The sequence below is a fragment of the Lagenorhynchus albirostris genome, chromosome 12, assembly GCF_949774975.1.
Source record: "Lagenorhynchus albirostris chromosome 12, mLagAlb1.1, whole genome shotgun sequence".
In the NCBI taxonomy this organism is placed as follows: Eukaryota; Metazoa; Chordata; class Mammalia; order Artiodactyla; family Delphinidae; genus Lagenorhynchus; species Lagenorhynchus albirostris.
In genome coordinates this window covers 47,279,306-47,293,264 of record NC_083106.1, presented here as the reverse complement: position 1 = coordinate 47,293,264, position 13,959 = coordinate 47,279,306, and the positions used below count along the sequence as shown (strand labels likewise).

Below are 13,959 nucleotides of genomic sequence, written 5' to 3'. Positions count from 1 at the left end.
GGTGGGTAGCTCACATCACAGGCTCTTCCTGGATTCCTGGACTGTCAAGCCTTTCTCTCTCTCTCTCTCTCTCTTTTTTTTTTCCATGGTGACCAGGCCAATTCCACAGCCCTGAAAATATCTCCTATGGCTAAAACCTGGGCCAAGGTGGAGAAGGCAAAGCCAGCAGAGCGTAAAAGCAGCCAAATCCTCCCTACAGAGAACGCAAGCGGTACCCTCACAGCATCTGCAAGGAGGAAAGGCACTAACATCAACAACAGACGCTGTTCTTCTGCACCACACATCCATCCCAGAGCCTCTTTAGTTATGAAGCCTCAAACTCTGCAAATTATTACATCCAGGATTAAATAATGTGAAGTACTTCAACTTTAAAGTTATCCTGGAGAATAAAAGAAACCATGAACTACGCCAATAACAGGAAGCTGATTATATTGGTGGGGGGGAAAGGAGGGGTGACAAGGCAGGACTAGGGCAGGATATCCTGTGAAGGAGGTAAAGCTGATCTGACCTGGAACTTTGTGGTTATTCAAACAAAACAATGATTTCAAACCCAATAAAACTTGGCAAAGCAAAACTCAGAATTTTCACACTAGGCCAAAGGAATGACTTTGGAATTTCCCAAACATGTCTGGAGTAATACAACTGTGTGTTTTCCAGTTATTCCTGGTGACACACTCTGTTGCAATTTCTACTTTAGGTTCATAAGGTTTTAGCACCACGTTTTAAAAAAAAAATAAACGAAAAGTAAATGGTACAATGGATTGAGATGATATTCCATCTGAAATGCATAACGGCGAGCGGGCAGTCTGAGAAGGAAGGAGGTGGGGAGTAGGGAGGAGTGCTGTCCCCCCTGGGGATGTGGGTGGAGGAGGACCACGTTCGGCTAAGGAAGACAAGAACCCAGGACCAGAGGCAGGGCCTGAACACGCTGCAAACACGAGGGTTGACGAGCCAGGCATGGATCCCAAGTCTAGTGTGGCTGAATTCGTGGAAGGAATATTCAGGCTGAGAGAGATGAGCCAAGTCCCAAGGGGAGCCCCAAATCGAGGACCAGACAGGAAGGAGTAGATGGTCCATCAGTGGGTATTAAAAGCCTAATCAGGACAACTAGAGGACAGAGGGGAGCAAACCCAGCACCCGGGAGAATGGGGGATGAGGCTGGAGGCAAGGCACTGGTCCTGGGGTCTTGCAGTTGAGGAAGGACAGGCAGGCAGGTAAACTGTGGAGGGGCAGAAGTGCCTTACATGGAGGAGAACAGAAAGCAGGCTGTGACATTTCTTCTACAAATCTATGGGGGAGCCCGAAGGGGAGGGGAGGAGCTCGGGCTGCTTGCCTTTCCCCATCACCCTCCTCCCCAATGGTGACCAATGACAACCCAGGATAACTCTCACTTGCAACACAAAAGTAAAGAATGAAATTAACTAGCATCTCCTGAAATCATGGGTGTTTGGTCCCTGTGCTCTCAGGAAGGAGATCTAAGACTCATCAGGAAGACTTTGCCTGGGACTTCCCTGGCGGTCCAGTGGTTAAGACTCTGTGCTTCCACTGCAGGGGGCACGGGTTCGATCCCTGGTTGGGGAACTAAGGTCTCGCATGCTGCGCAGTATGGCCAAAAAGAAAAAAGTAAAAAAAAAAGACTTTGTCTGAAGTACCAACTGTGTGTGTGTGTGTGTGTGTGTGGGGGGGGGGTATTTGTGGAAGTTGCTATCTTGGGTGGAATTGAGGAAAGGAGGAGCCCTGCTTGCTGTTCTAAAACACCAAAGTGCTGAATAATTCCAATTATCCTTCAGCAAAAGCAGAACAAAAACTCTGATTCATAGCGTGAGTACGATGGACACCACACTTGCGATCTTTTATCCAGAACAAAAGGTAAGAAAGCTGCGTGTAGGGCTCTGGAACCATCCGTATGCTGCTGTTCAGGGTGGTGAGAATTCAGAGCGAAGTGAAAAATGGACGTCTGGGGTTTAGCTCAACACAGAAATCACCTCAAGAATCCAGTCCCCCCCAGGAGAGGCACTGGGCCTGGGTCAGTCTGACATCATGTCACAAAGTCTGCTAGGCAGCAAGGAAAAGCACTGGGGTTGGAGATACTGCTTGGGAACAGCTGGTGGTCATACTGAGGGTCTGGCTGGGAGTCATGAAGGAATGGAAGGAAGAGACGATGTACAGAAGACAATAACCACTTTGGGTTGCTTTTCCACACCACTCCCCCGGCCCCCCCGCCCGTGCCTCTCCCGTGGGGAGACCAGCCCCATGCTGCTGTGCACTCTCCTTCAAAACATGGGACAGTTTTCACTCGCACTGTCTGTCCCTGATTATCAGGATGATACAAATGCAGGAGTTCCTTCTGCCAGCAAGGCAAGACAAGGAAGCCAAGTGACATTTTTGATGTTTGCTGGCAGTATGTAGCTCCTATTTACACACTTTAAAATCACAGAGGGTGACCATCTGCTTCCTTCTTGATGATTACTAAGAAACATGGGTGCGCAGACCAAGGACTTGCTCTGACCGCTCAGAAACAACTGCCCAATTGCTTTGCTCAAGGCAGCACAAAGGAGAGAGAGACCCACACGGAATACAAAACGTGACCGCCCAGTTCAGAGAAAGGGGAAAGGTATTCAGACAAGCGGCTCTCAGTGACCAGGGCTTACAGCAGGCCCATCTGTCCCCCACCCCCCGGCCCCCAGGAGCAGAGTCAGGGGGCAGCCGGACTATGCGGGTGGAGGGAATGAGTCCAGCTCCTCCGTGCAAACAGTTTTAATTTGAAAAGAGCGAGCGGGGGAGGAAGGGGTGAATTTTCTTTTCCTTTTAGTCTTTGGCTTCCACACGTCCTTTCTCCGAGGATAACACGGTCTGCACCACCCACGTGCCTCTCCCTGGCAGTGTGACCCACTCCCCCCCTGCGCTTAACCTGGCCCCGGGGCTCCGCTGTGACCGCGCATGTAAACAAAGCATCCCTCTCGGAAAAGCCGGTGGAAGCCCGGGTGCGCGGTGGAATACAAATGAAGGCCCTCTCCGCCCATGACGGCGGTGCACCGAACTCGGGCTCGGGGAGGCTTGATTGGAACCAGGCTCGGCTCAGGCATGCAGCCCTCAGCTCAGCAGGAAGGAGGGCTGGGACCCGGCCGAGGGCAGGACGTTCTGCGGGGGAGCCCCGGGCTCTCAGCAGACACCCCCGTGACCAGCACCCCTGACCGTGGCACGGGCGGCAGCGTGGTCAGTTCAAACAGAAGAGCTTCCTGCTCAGCGCTTAAAACAATGGCTGCACTGGAAAGGGGTCTGCTTTTCGTCAAAGGATGATTTGCTTCTCTAGCATGGGAAGAATTAGATTAAATTCAATAATTAAAAGGGTTTCTTCCCCTCCTCCCCTGACATTTGCTGTTCAGGTCACAGCACAGTGTGTGGGAACTGCAGTGCTGTTGTTGACAGAGAACAAGAAACGCATGTGCCGACGGGGGCAGAGGGAGGGCATCTCATGGCGAGATCAGCCTTGATCTGCCACCGGATTACAGGGGCCTCAGAAGAGGCTGATTAATAATTCTGCAGGAGCCCTTGAGCTGGAAAGCTGGCGTTCTGAGTCTGATAATCCCCAGTCGCTGCAATACAAAGGAAGGACAGGAATTGAATTCACAGTTCTGAATTGTGAAATTCAAAATTTGAAAGAAACAGGGATCCACTTCTTCCTGACTGTTTCTCAACCTAGCTGCCTGCTTGTTTGTGTTAAATGGCTACTGTGCTTTTTGAATCCAAAATCTGATTATATTTAATTAGTACAGGCATCTGGGATTTCTAATACACAAAGAGTTATTAAAGTAACAAATCTTTCTAAAATATGTTCTCCATGAAAGAATGTGTTAATTTATGCAGTAATAATATTTTAACATGAAATAATTAACATGAAAACCACAACAATTATGAATTCTTTGCAGTCAAATTTATACGTGAATTTTCCTCCAGATAATAATCTATTCAATTTAAACCCTCAATACTGGGAGCATCTGAACAGATATGTTTTTCTTTTATTTAATACACAAACCTTAACCTAAATGCCCCTGTTTTTACATACATTCCAAAGATCCAAAGATTAAATCGCCTTGACATTTGCTTTCTCAACAATGATCCTGTCGTTAACTTAGACCTTAAAACAAACAAAAAACCCCAAATACAGAGCAACTCTAAGTTCCTGTCTTTGTGATGATTCAAATCAGGAGAGGAAAGGGTTAAATAGGCAGGTCCTTCACGTGGGAGACCCTATGGAGGGGGTCAGGAAAGGCCAAGAGGGGTGTGTGTGTGGAGACAGAGAGACAGACACAGAGACAGAGGAGGGAGAGAAGGAAGGAAGGAAGGAAGGAAGGAAGGAGGGAGAGGGGGAGCGCGCACGCAGTACTATCACTCCACTGGATCAACAGTAGTGATGTTACTATTGGTACCTCTACTAACTAAAATTATACAACTATCAGCTCAGCATCTGCTTTGTGCCAAGTGTTTTATGTATATTCTCAGGGAAGTATACAACAATTCTCTGATGAAGGTAACTATTATTATCCCTGTTTTCAGAGGAGGAAATAAAGGCTTAGAGAGGTTAAGTAACTCGTCCAAAGCCTCACAGCTAATTAGCAGTGATGGGTGTTTAGAGTTGACAAGATTACAAACAACAGTGGCAAGAAGGCAGGGACAGTTCTCAACAGAGAAGGCAAATCTGCTGGAGAAGATGGTGAGTAGACCACCGGCTCCCAGCTGTGTGGTCAGAGGGGCCCTTGGGCATGTAGGTAATATGAAATGGTGACTGCCCAGATAAATAGAATTGGCTGTAAAATAATGAAATAATATATTTTTTCTCTTACAAGATTGATTTTTCTTTACTGATTACTGATAGCTTTTTCCTTAAAAATCTTTTTTAGGTAAGAAAATAAAGACCCCTTTCAAGGAAAATTTACATCAAACACAAAAACTTCAGGTTATAAGAATGGTTTTTATATTTCACAACCCTCCAACAACTTTTATAGAGAGCCCATTTAATTCTCACACTAATTATGTGAGGTTATTATTTTTATTACCTCCATTTTACAGATGCTAAAAAATGAGGCTGAAAAAGGTTAAGTGATTTGCCTGGGGACACACCAACCTTGTAAGTGGGAGCTAGTTCAGACTCGGGCTTCCTGACTGCCAACCACAGCTTCCTCAGCCTCATCAGGAGGCTGCCTTAGCAGCCTACAGGGAAGTACACCACCAGGAAACAACACAGTGACTGTGTATTCCATCTTTAAAGATACGGCCACAAAACCTGCTGGGTGGCATAGGCCTGTCCTAAGACCAACAATTTCACTGCAGGGAACATACCCAGGAGATAGGAGGACATGACCGCCACCATGGCAGCTAAATTCATAAAGACCCTCAGTTAGAAATACCAGTAGAATGGGTACACGGATCTATCTGTACAATGGAATACTACTCAGCAATGAAAAGGAAAGAACTACTGTTACGTGCAGCAACATGCATAAATCTCACTGACCTGATGAGAAAGAAACTAGACGCCAAAGAGTAATACTGTATGATTTGCTTATATGAAGTTCAGTTACAGGAAAAAGGAATCTCTGGTGATAGAGGTGAAACAGTGGCTACCACGTGGAGTGGTGACTGGTTGAAGGGGATGAGGAGGTCCTTAGGGGGCTGGCAGTGTCTGTGTCTTCATCTGTGGCTGGTTTCAGGGGCACATATGTATGTAAAAGTTCACTGAGTTGTACATTTCAGACTTATTCATTTTATTGTATGTATAGTATGGCTCAATAAAAAAAGTAATCAATGTCCACGAAAGCAAGCCATTCTGATACATAAGCCGGGTCCATCTGAGCTGGTTATGTTTAAATCAACATTAGTCAGCACGGAGCCTCCTGAAAACTTATGAAGAAAGTGTCAAGAATTCTCCCATGGTCTGTGTGAGCTCTGGAGGAACTGATGGCTGGAGGGGCTGTGATCAGACCTCAGGGGAGGGCGCAGGCGGCTTGGGGGTGAGAGGCCACGGTCAGCTGAAGGGTGGTGCCATGGTGGGGAGGGCTGGGAGGTGAGGCCCCATGGCAGTGGCAGCAGGGGAAGGCACCCCGACTGACCTCTCTGGGCTTGGGCACCAAGCTGGGACATACTGCTCCAACCACCTCAAGCTCTACAAATCCCAAGCCAAATTCACCCTCGTTCTTTGAAAATAAGACCTTCTTCCCAACCCACTCATTCCTGTTGCTGGCAACTTTATCCTCGTGATTACGCACATGTGACCACCAGGGAATTACCTTTGATCCCTCTCGCCCTTTCCAGAATGGTGTTTGAGCCTTTCCATGTGTCTACAGCCCATTTTCGCATCTGTTTATCCCCCAAGAACTTAGTCTTGTCCAGGATATGACAACAAAAGTCCTTTTCGTTTACCAGTCGCTACGTGCTGGGCACTGCGCCAAACAATTTACATGTGCTGTTTCACTTAATCTTTGCAAAAATTAAAGCACAAAGCAGGAAGAGTATATTTGCACTTTACAGATAAGCAAGCTGAGGTGTGGAAACGTTAAGTAACTTGCCCAAGGCCCCAGAGCTGGTGGATGGTAGGGCTGGGTTTCAAATCTGGTTCTACCCCAGGCTTGCTGCCTGCCCCTGTGCAGTCTTTGGCTTCTTTCTATCAGCAGCTCCTAGCAAAGCCCTTTCACTTTGAAAGGCGCTCAAATAACTAATTTTGTCATTGCTCAGAGATCCTGATTGGACAGAGCGTAACAAGAGTTTGTGACTAAAGAAGATCTAGCTGCTGTCACTGGGGGACACGCAGAGGTAGCAGAGAATGAACGATACCAAATGACTTCGAGCGACCTCCAGAACGCTGTCGGCCGAGGACCACCCCCCTAGGTTTTGGGTCTGCTCTTGACCTTCTCCCCGACACGGGGCTGCTGCTTACAGTCCAGTGGGGCAGGGAGGAGGAAAGGAACAGAGGAGGCGCAGTTTAACCCAGGTCCCAATTCCAGCTCTGCTGGTGCCCGGGGGAAATGCCAGCTCATCCACTCAGGGGGGCGACAGACATTTCCGTGTGCCTCACATGGGAACCTCACAACTGTGCTGAGAAACAATGGTCACCCACAGTCCTAAAATACCTGTGATTGGCACACGCTTCTGAACACTGCCCACACTTCCATAATCAAGATGCGGCCTGGCTGTGGCCTGTGGGGAACATAAAACCTGATGTGCAAATATCTTCAGGCACGTGGAGCAGCTGTCTGGAGGAACTGACTAATCCCCCGCAGAAACTTCAGCGTGAAGCACGCGTGCCATCTGCAGAGCACACCAGCAGCTACACATCAGGCCCTGCCTGCCTCGTAAAGTGGCCCGGGCAGGGCAGACCCTCGGGAGGCATTTTGTAAACAGCTGGGCTGTCTCAGAGCTGGCAAATGAAGGTCTTCCAACTCCCTCACACATGCGCTTTAGAAGTGCCCCTTAAAAACCTTTTCCATAAAGGGGGAAAAGGAGCTTATGACTAACCTTCTCAATTTTTATTTTCTGTTCTTTTAATCACTGTCTTGATGAGAGACAGCATAGCTTAAGAGGGCAGATGCGATAGGGCCAGCCATACCTGGATTCAAATCCTGCCTCTGCCCTTTTACTAGCTGTGTGACTTTGTACACGTTACTTAACCCCTCTGAGCCTGTTTCTATCTTTTCCGCTCGGGCCTGGCACTGGGTAGGTATCCTGTAAACGCCCCTGCTTCTTCTTTTTCCTCCGTTGCAGCATTTCTTTTATTCTCCTTGAAAATCCCGGGGCCCCAGTCTTTCTTTTTTTTCCCCCCGGTTCAGTTCTCCAGTTCATTTACTTCTTCTTACTTATCTCCTTCCAGTGTTTGGCATGGATGGGAAGATACTTGTAAAAGGGAAGAGAGAAGAAAAAAGAATTTTAAGAGGGAAGGGTGGAGGATTCTATTTGGAAATTAAGGGTGTGAAGCTGACCCTCTGAAGGGCGTCAGGACAGCATCTGGGAAGTGATGGTGGAGGTGAGGAAGCCACCAGAAAGGCAGTCAGGACAGCTCTCCAGGGAGGAAGGCAGGATGGCCAGGGCTGAGGGTGGCCCCGCGGGCCCTGCCTCACAGCAGCAGCACACTGTGAGGGCACAGCCTCGAGGGGCTCCTGACATGCCTGCCCCCGGACTCCAATCACCCAGGGCCACAGCCAGGGGCATCTCACCCCGTGAACTAAACACCCAGCCCTGTCAACAGCATCCCTGCCAGCATGCTCGGGCTCTGGCCCTGCAACCTTCTCAGTTATTGATGGTTCAAGGCTGTTAACAACACATTCTAGAGAGTCCAGAGCCCAGGAGAAGGGGAGAAACAAATCCTGAACTGCTCCCTCCAGCCCCAGAATTCCACTCACACACGGAACGATGCTGACACGACCCACTCCATTCCCACCCCTTCCTAAATCAAAGATTCATGTCTCGCAACCTTCACCTGCTCTCCTCTCCTTCTGGGTCCGTGAGCTGGGATCTCACAGGTTTGCCTCAGGGTAAACTCTCTCATTCAGGCCCAGGTCTCAGACCCAGGGGCACTTCAGACCCTCGTAGCTCATCTTGACTCAAAATCACATCCACATTCCTCTTTGGACTGTGGAGCCAATCAAAGCTGCCTGTGAGCCTTTGATTAGTGATATGGTACATCATCTGGCCAGGCGCTGGTGTGTGTGTGTGTGTGTGTGTGTGTGTGCGCGCGCGTGCGTGCGTGCGCACGCGCGCGCTGCTTGTTGTGTGGGCATTTGGCTACAGGACAAGAACTGCCACGTGCTGGGGAAATTCAAATAGCCGAGCTGTCTGACCGACCTGTAATTTAGCCTTTGGGCAGCATCTGTGCGAGGCAAGGTCTTAGTTTAGCGTTTTTCCTCATCACTTGAGACTGCTGAGAAGGATAAAAGGAGGGAAGAATTGGCATGAAATGAAAGAATTAAAAAAGAAGGAAAGAAAGAAGAAGAATGACAGAGGTGGCCATGATAACCTCTAGTAGAAAGCACTCCCCTGTAATCCACTCTGGTCACTGCTCAGCCTTGCTCGGAATGACTAGGCTTTGGTTAAAAACAATAACAATGAAGGTGACCCCTTTCCTTCAGACACGAGCATTAACTTTTCCATGAGGAACCTACAATGACTGCAAACTGCACATTTAGTTCCACACATTTATCCTTTGACCACTACGTGAGGTTCCAGGAAGAAAGGAAATAACGCCGGGAATTCCCTCCCCGGTATCTAGTGCTCTAGAAGCATCTGAAAAGCTGTCCCACTGGAGTGGCTGCTGGTTTGAGATGTATTTTATGTAGAGGTTAATTCCTATAAGTCTTTGGAGGAGGCAGGATGGAGGGGATGATTAAAGGAGGTGGAGCTTCTCCAGGGACTGAGTTATTCTCTTCTGTCGGCCCTCTACATCCCCTTTCTACTCGTCTTCTCCCTGCTCTGGACCCATCAGGACTCATCAATGGGCTCCTTTGACCGCTGGCTCTAGTGGGGTTTGGCAGAAGATCTGGAGGAAGGCTGAAGAGTGAGCTCGGCCACGCACCCCCCAGATCCGCCCCAGCTGCCCGTCTCCACCCGAGGGGGCCTCTCTGCACAGCTGCTCGTTCTTAGTTCTGGTGCTGTTACCAGCTCTGGGATGCCGCGTCATGCCCTGTCGGTTTTCCTAAACCCTGCCCGGGCCATTGTAAATAACTCCTTTGCTAAATTCTCCAATGAGCGGCGCCTTCTGTTTTTGGCTGAGACTTCGATGGAGTGATGAGCTACTACTCGACTGCTCTCTTGGCCTTCCGCAGCCCTCTCCTCCCAAGGCAAAGTGTCCCGAGACTGGGTGCACGGAGGAGGGCGGCACGAGCCAGGAGGACATCAGCAGACGCTCATGCACCAAAAAGCAACATCTCGTTCACGCACTGAACCCACAACAGTCTCCCACCTGCAGAGCTGTCAGATTCCCGCCAGATCAAGAAGGAAGAACCTAGCCAAAGAATGACAGTCCAAATATTTTCCAGAGGAAGGAAGGGAAGGAGGGAGGAAGGGCTGAGTGGGATGTGACCAGGAGCCTTCCTCATTCAAGTGCCCACCTTGTCTTGCTGTGTACTCATTGTCTTCGATTAACCTGGCCAATCCGAAGTCGGCGATCTTGCAAATTAGTCCATTCCCCACGAGAATGTTTGCTGACCGCAGGTCTCTGTGGATATAATTCATGCGCTCGATATACGCCATTCCCGCAGCAACCTGTGGAAACCGAGGAACACACGTTACATGTGGCTCCATGTACTCCCACGTCAGTAAATCTAAGGCAGGAATCGAGGTACCACAGGGCCTACCTGTGCTGCCATGTCCACAAGGTTTGGTAACTTCAGAGCTCTTCCTTCTCCATCTTTTAAGAAATCGAGTAAACTTCCTATGAGCAAAACATAAAACCATTTCGATTTCCTTTGAAAGATAAAAATTCCTGACGAAGGGCTGTATTTGGTTTTCTTATTAGAAGTAACGAGGTAATTAAATGAAATAGTTGCTATCGATTAAAAAAAAAAAGTTTACACAAAAAAACAGGGCAGAAGAAAATCTATGCATTGGAAGGCGGCAGTTTTACCTTTTAAAAATAAACTATTGGGCTTCCCTGGTGGCGCAGTGGTTGAGAGTCCGCCTGCCGATGCAGGGGACACGGGTTCGTGCCCCGGTCTGGGAGGATCCCACATGCCGCGGAGCGGCTGGGCCCGTGAGCCATGGCCGCTGAGCCTGCGCGTCCGGAGCCTGTGCTCCACAACGGGAGAGGCCACAACAGTGAGAGGCCCGCGTACCGCAAAAAAAAAAAAAACAGCAACAAAAAAACAACTATGGTGGGACTTCCCTGGTGGTCCAGTGGGTAAGGCTCCGAGCTCCGCATGCCACAACTAAGAAGTCCTACAGATCCTGCATGCCACAACCAAAAACATGCCGCAACGAAGATCCCGCGTGCTGCAACTAAGACCTGGTGCAGCCAAAATAAATAAAAATTTTAAATAAATAAATAAAAACTTGATACATTTAAAGAAAAAACTATGGTGACTCCATTTCTAGGGACACCAGAAATGGGATTAAAACTAGAAAAAGCAGGACTCAATTCCCTTTATGTCACAGGAAGAACATATTGAAAGGCTGCACCACTTCAATCTCATTCCCAGTCAGCACCCCCAACAAGAGTGAAGTGGGGAAAAGAGCGCCCAGCCGAGTGGTTCCCAAAATGTGGTCCTGGACCAGCAAGAATGGCACCCCCGGGGGAACTAGTTAGAAATGCAAACTCTCGGGTACCACCCCACATCTACTGAATCAGAAACTTGCGAGTTCTGGCCTAGAAACTTGTATTTTAAGAAGCCCGTTAGGTGACTCTGATACAAAGTAAAGTTTAGAATCACTGGCCCAGCTTATTGACAGATTTTAAATCAAGAAAAGAGTATCTGAGGAATACAGGGTGGGGCAGGTAGCTCCCCACATTAGATCATGGCCAATCAGGCCTTAAAAGATATCTGAAACAAAACGGCTGGAGCTTCGGAGCCACTGTGATGACACAGCCTAAGGAGCTCAGAATGAACACTGGGGCTGAAACAGTCACAGGCAGAGGCTGGAGGCTCATGTGATCATTGGTGACTTTTTTCATGCTTTAATTGAAAAGTTATTTACCAAATAACCCTGGGTACAAAGGACAAACAATCTGTCAGAGAATAATTTCAAATATATTTTAAAAGAAAGTACGTGGAAAGGAAAAATTACACTGGTGTCCTCTGATGTACAACGAATTGCCTTTTAAGGCTGTTTCTTGTTTGGTTCATCTATTTTTCCAAAACAAAGCGATCTTTGGCCTTATCCCCAACAATATTGCTTTGATTAGAAAGAGAGAAAAAGAATGAGACTAAAATGTGCTCTTTAAAAGCATGTCTTTCTACGTCTGATGTTTACGAAGAGAGCTGAAAAAAAAAGATGTTGAAAAAAGGGAGACTAAATTTAACCCAGAGATCAGTGTCTGATATTAATTGTTCAGCCCTGCAAAAAATTTAATTTTTAACACAAGCTCTGGCATTCCAAATAACAGCAAACTATTATAGCTCTCTGTATCACCCCTGATACTAAAAATGAATTTCTTTAATTATGGAGAGAAGCTGGAACTCCTGACACGGGCAGCATGCAAAAGGTACTGCGCTTCTCAAGAATCTGGGGGGCAAATTCAAGGTCATAGACTGTTCTTAAAATGTTTTCATTAGTGAGCACACAATTTGTGCGTCTTGATAAGAATGCTTGATTCATGGAGAAGGGAGGAAAAAAGCAAGCAGGCAGCTCCATTTCCCTCCCCAAAACAAGGCTGCAGGTTCCCGTGAGGGGGAGCCCGAGAGGCCTGGCCTGACCTTTATTCATATACTCGGTGACAATGTAGATGGGCTCCTCAGACACCACCGCATAGAGCTGAACCAGTTTGTCATGCTTCAACTTCTTCATGATCTGTGCCTCTTCAAGAAACGATTCAGGGGACATTGTGCCGGGTTTGAGAGTCTTTATGGCTACTTTTGTGTTTCCATTCCAGGTACCTGCAGACACCCCACAATATCAAGTCAAACCAAAGATCCTCTTTTGATGGAAAAAAAAGTTGTTTAGTGAGTAGCTATTTGCATAAAGTTGGATTTTAACTTAAAAAAAACAACATATTTTTTTTGTTGAACAAAGACAATCAAATGTAAGGACTCAGTCAAGTATTTTCAACAGGAAAAATGTGTTTAGTTATGGCTATATCATGGTTTATAATTCTTTAAAATTTTTTTGTGATTTTGATATGTATCACTTTCCTTTTCTGGCTCAGTCATGTGATTACAAATTTGTATCAAAAGCTCTGGATGGCTACATCTTTTTTTTTTCCTTCCAGTTTTACTGAGATATAATTGACATACAGCACTGGATAGGTTTAAGGTGTAAAGCGTAATGATTTGATTTACGTACACCAAGGAGTGATTATCACAATTAAGTTTAGTGAAATCCGTCATCTCAAATAGATACAAAATTAAAGAAATAGAAACAATTTATTTCTTGAGAACTCAGGATTTATTCTCTAAACAATTTTCATATATAACATACAGCAGCGTCAATTACATTTATCATGTTGTACATTAGATCCCTAGTACTTTCTGGACACTTCTTTATAAGGATGAAAGTCTACGGGTTAGAACAGGACTGGCCATCCAAGAGCCACCCCTTAGGCAGTACAGTGAGCATGGAAGAAATGAGATTAAGTTCTGTTCTCTGGGGTGTGCCATTTAAAAATACATGGCAACACACTGAGGATGTGTGGAGACTACCTCTAGACTTCAGGTTGTCAGCAATGGATAAGCTGCTTGACTGAGTCCTTGAAAAGTTGAGCTAAGTGTGTTGATAAGCATTGGCAAGAAGCTCTCGGTCCACTTGCCAACACTTCAACCAGTAAAGGAAAATTCCTCAAGCCTACTGATGGTCAGCCACAAGAACAATGCCTTCTAGCAGATAGACTGGAAAAATTAAACAGCAGCTAAGAGGGAATAGAGATACCTGAACTTCACATGTTTAAAAAAAAATCTAGGAGGTTCAGAGGCAGGCCTGGTTTTTGATCACCATCATTTACCTCATCTGTAAAGTACAGAAATGGAACTGGATTCTCTCTCCAGTCTCTTTCAGCACCAAAATTTAAAAAAAAAATGTCTAAATTCTATGTGTATCCATTATTAGTCCTATGACTTTGAATTAAAACTATAAGGGAAACAGAAAAATCTACTAAGATTATATTGTTTTCTACTTGGAAAAGAGGGCTTGTTTGAATTAACTTTATATTTAATATAACTGATTTTAGAACTAAAAAATTCTATAAAGTGGAGCAACTCTTGTTACCCTGTTAAAAACATGATTCATAAAATCACAGCATGCAACCTACAAAAATATAAATTATCA

The 13,959-nt window shown here is 46.7% G+C and overlaps 1 protein-coding gene across 4 annotated transcripts in view; it reads right to left on the bottom strand.

Annotated features, from left to right (window-relative positions):
* FYN (FYN proto-oncogene, Src family tyrosine kinase) overlaps positions 1 to 13,959 on the bottom strand; it is a 209,545-nt gene that overhangs the window by 20,211 nt on the left and 175,375 nt on the right. For all 4 annotated transcript variants that reach the window (XM_060168328.1, XM_060168327.1, XM_060168326.1 and 1 more), the window contains 3 exons: positions 12,396 to 12,575; positions 10,341 to 10,417; positions 10,095 to 10,248 (listed from right to left, as the gene is read on the bottom strand). In XM_060168328.1, the coding sequence (XP_060024311.1) occupies positions 10,095 to 10,248; positions 10,341 to 10,417; positions 12,396 to 12,575 (411 nt within the window). The remainder of the gene's footprint in view (positions 1 to 10,094; positions 10,249 to 10,340; positions 10,418 to 12,395; positions 12,576 to 13,959) is intronic.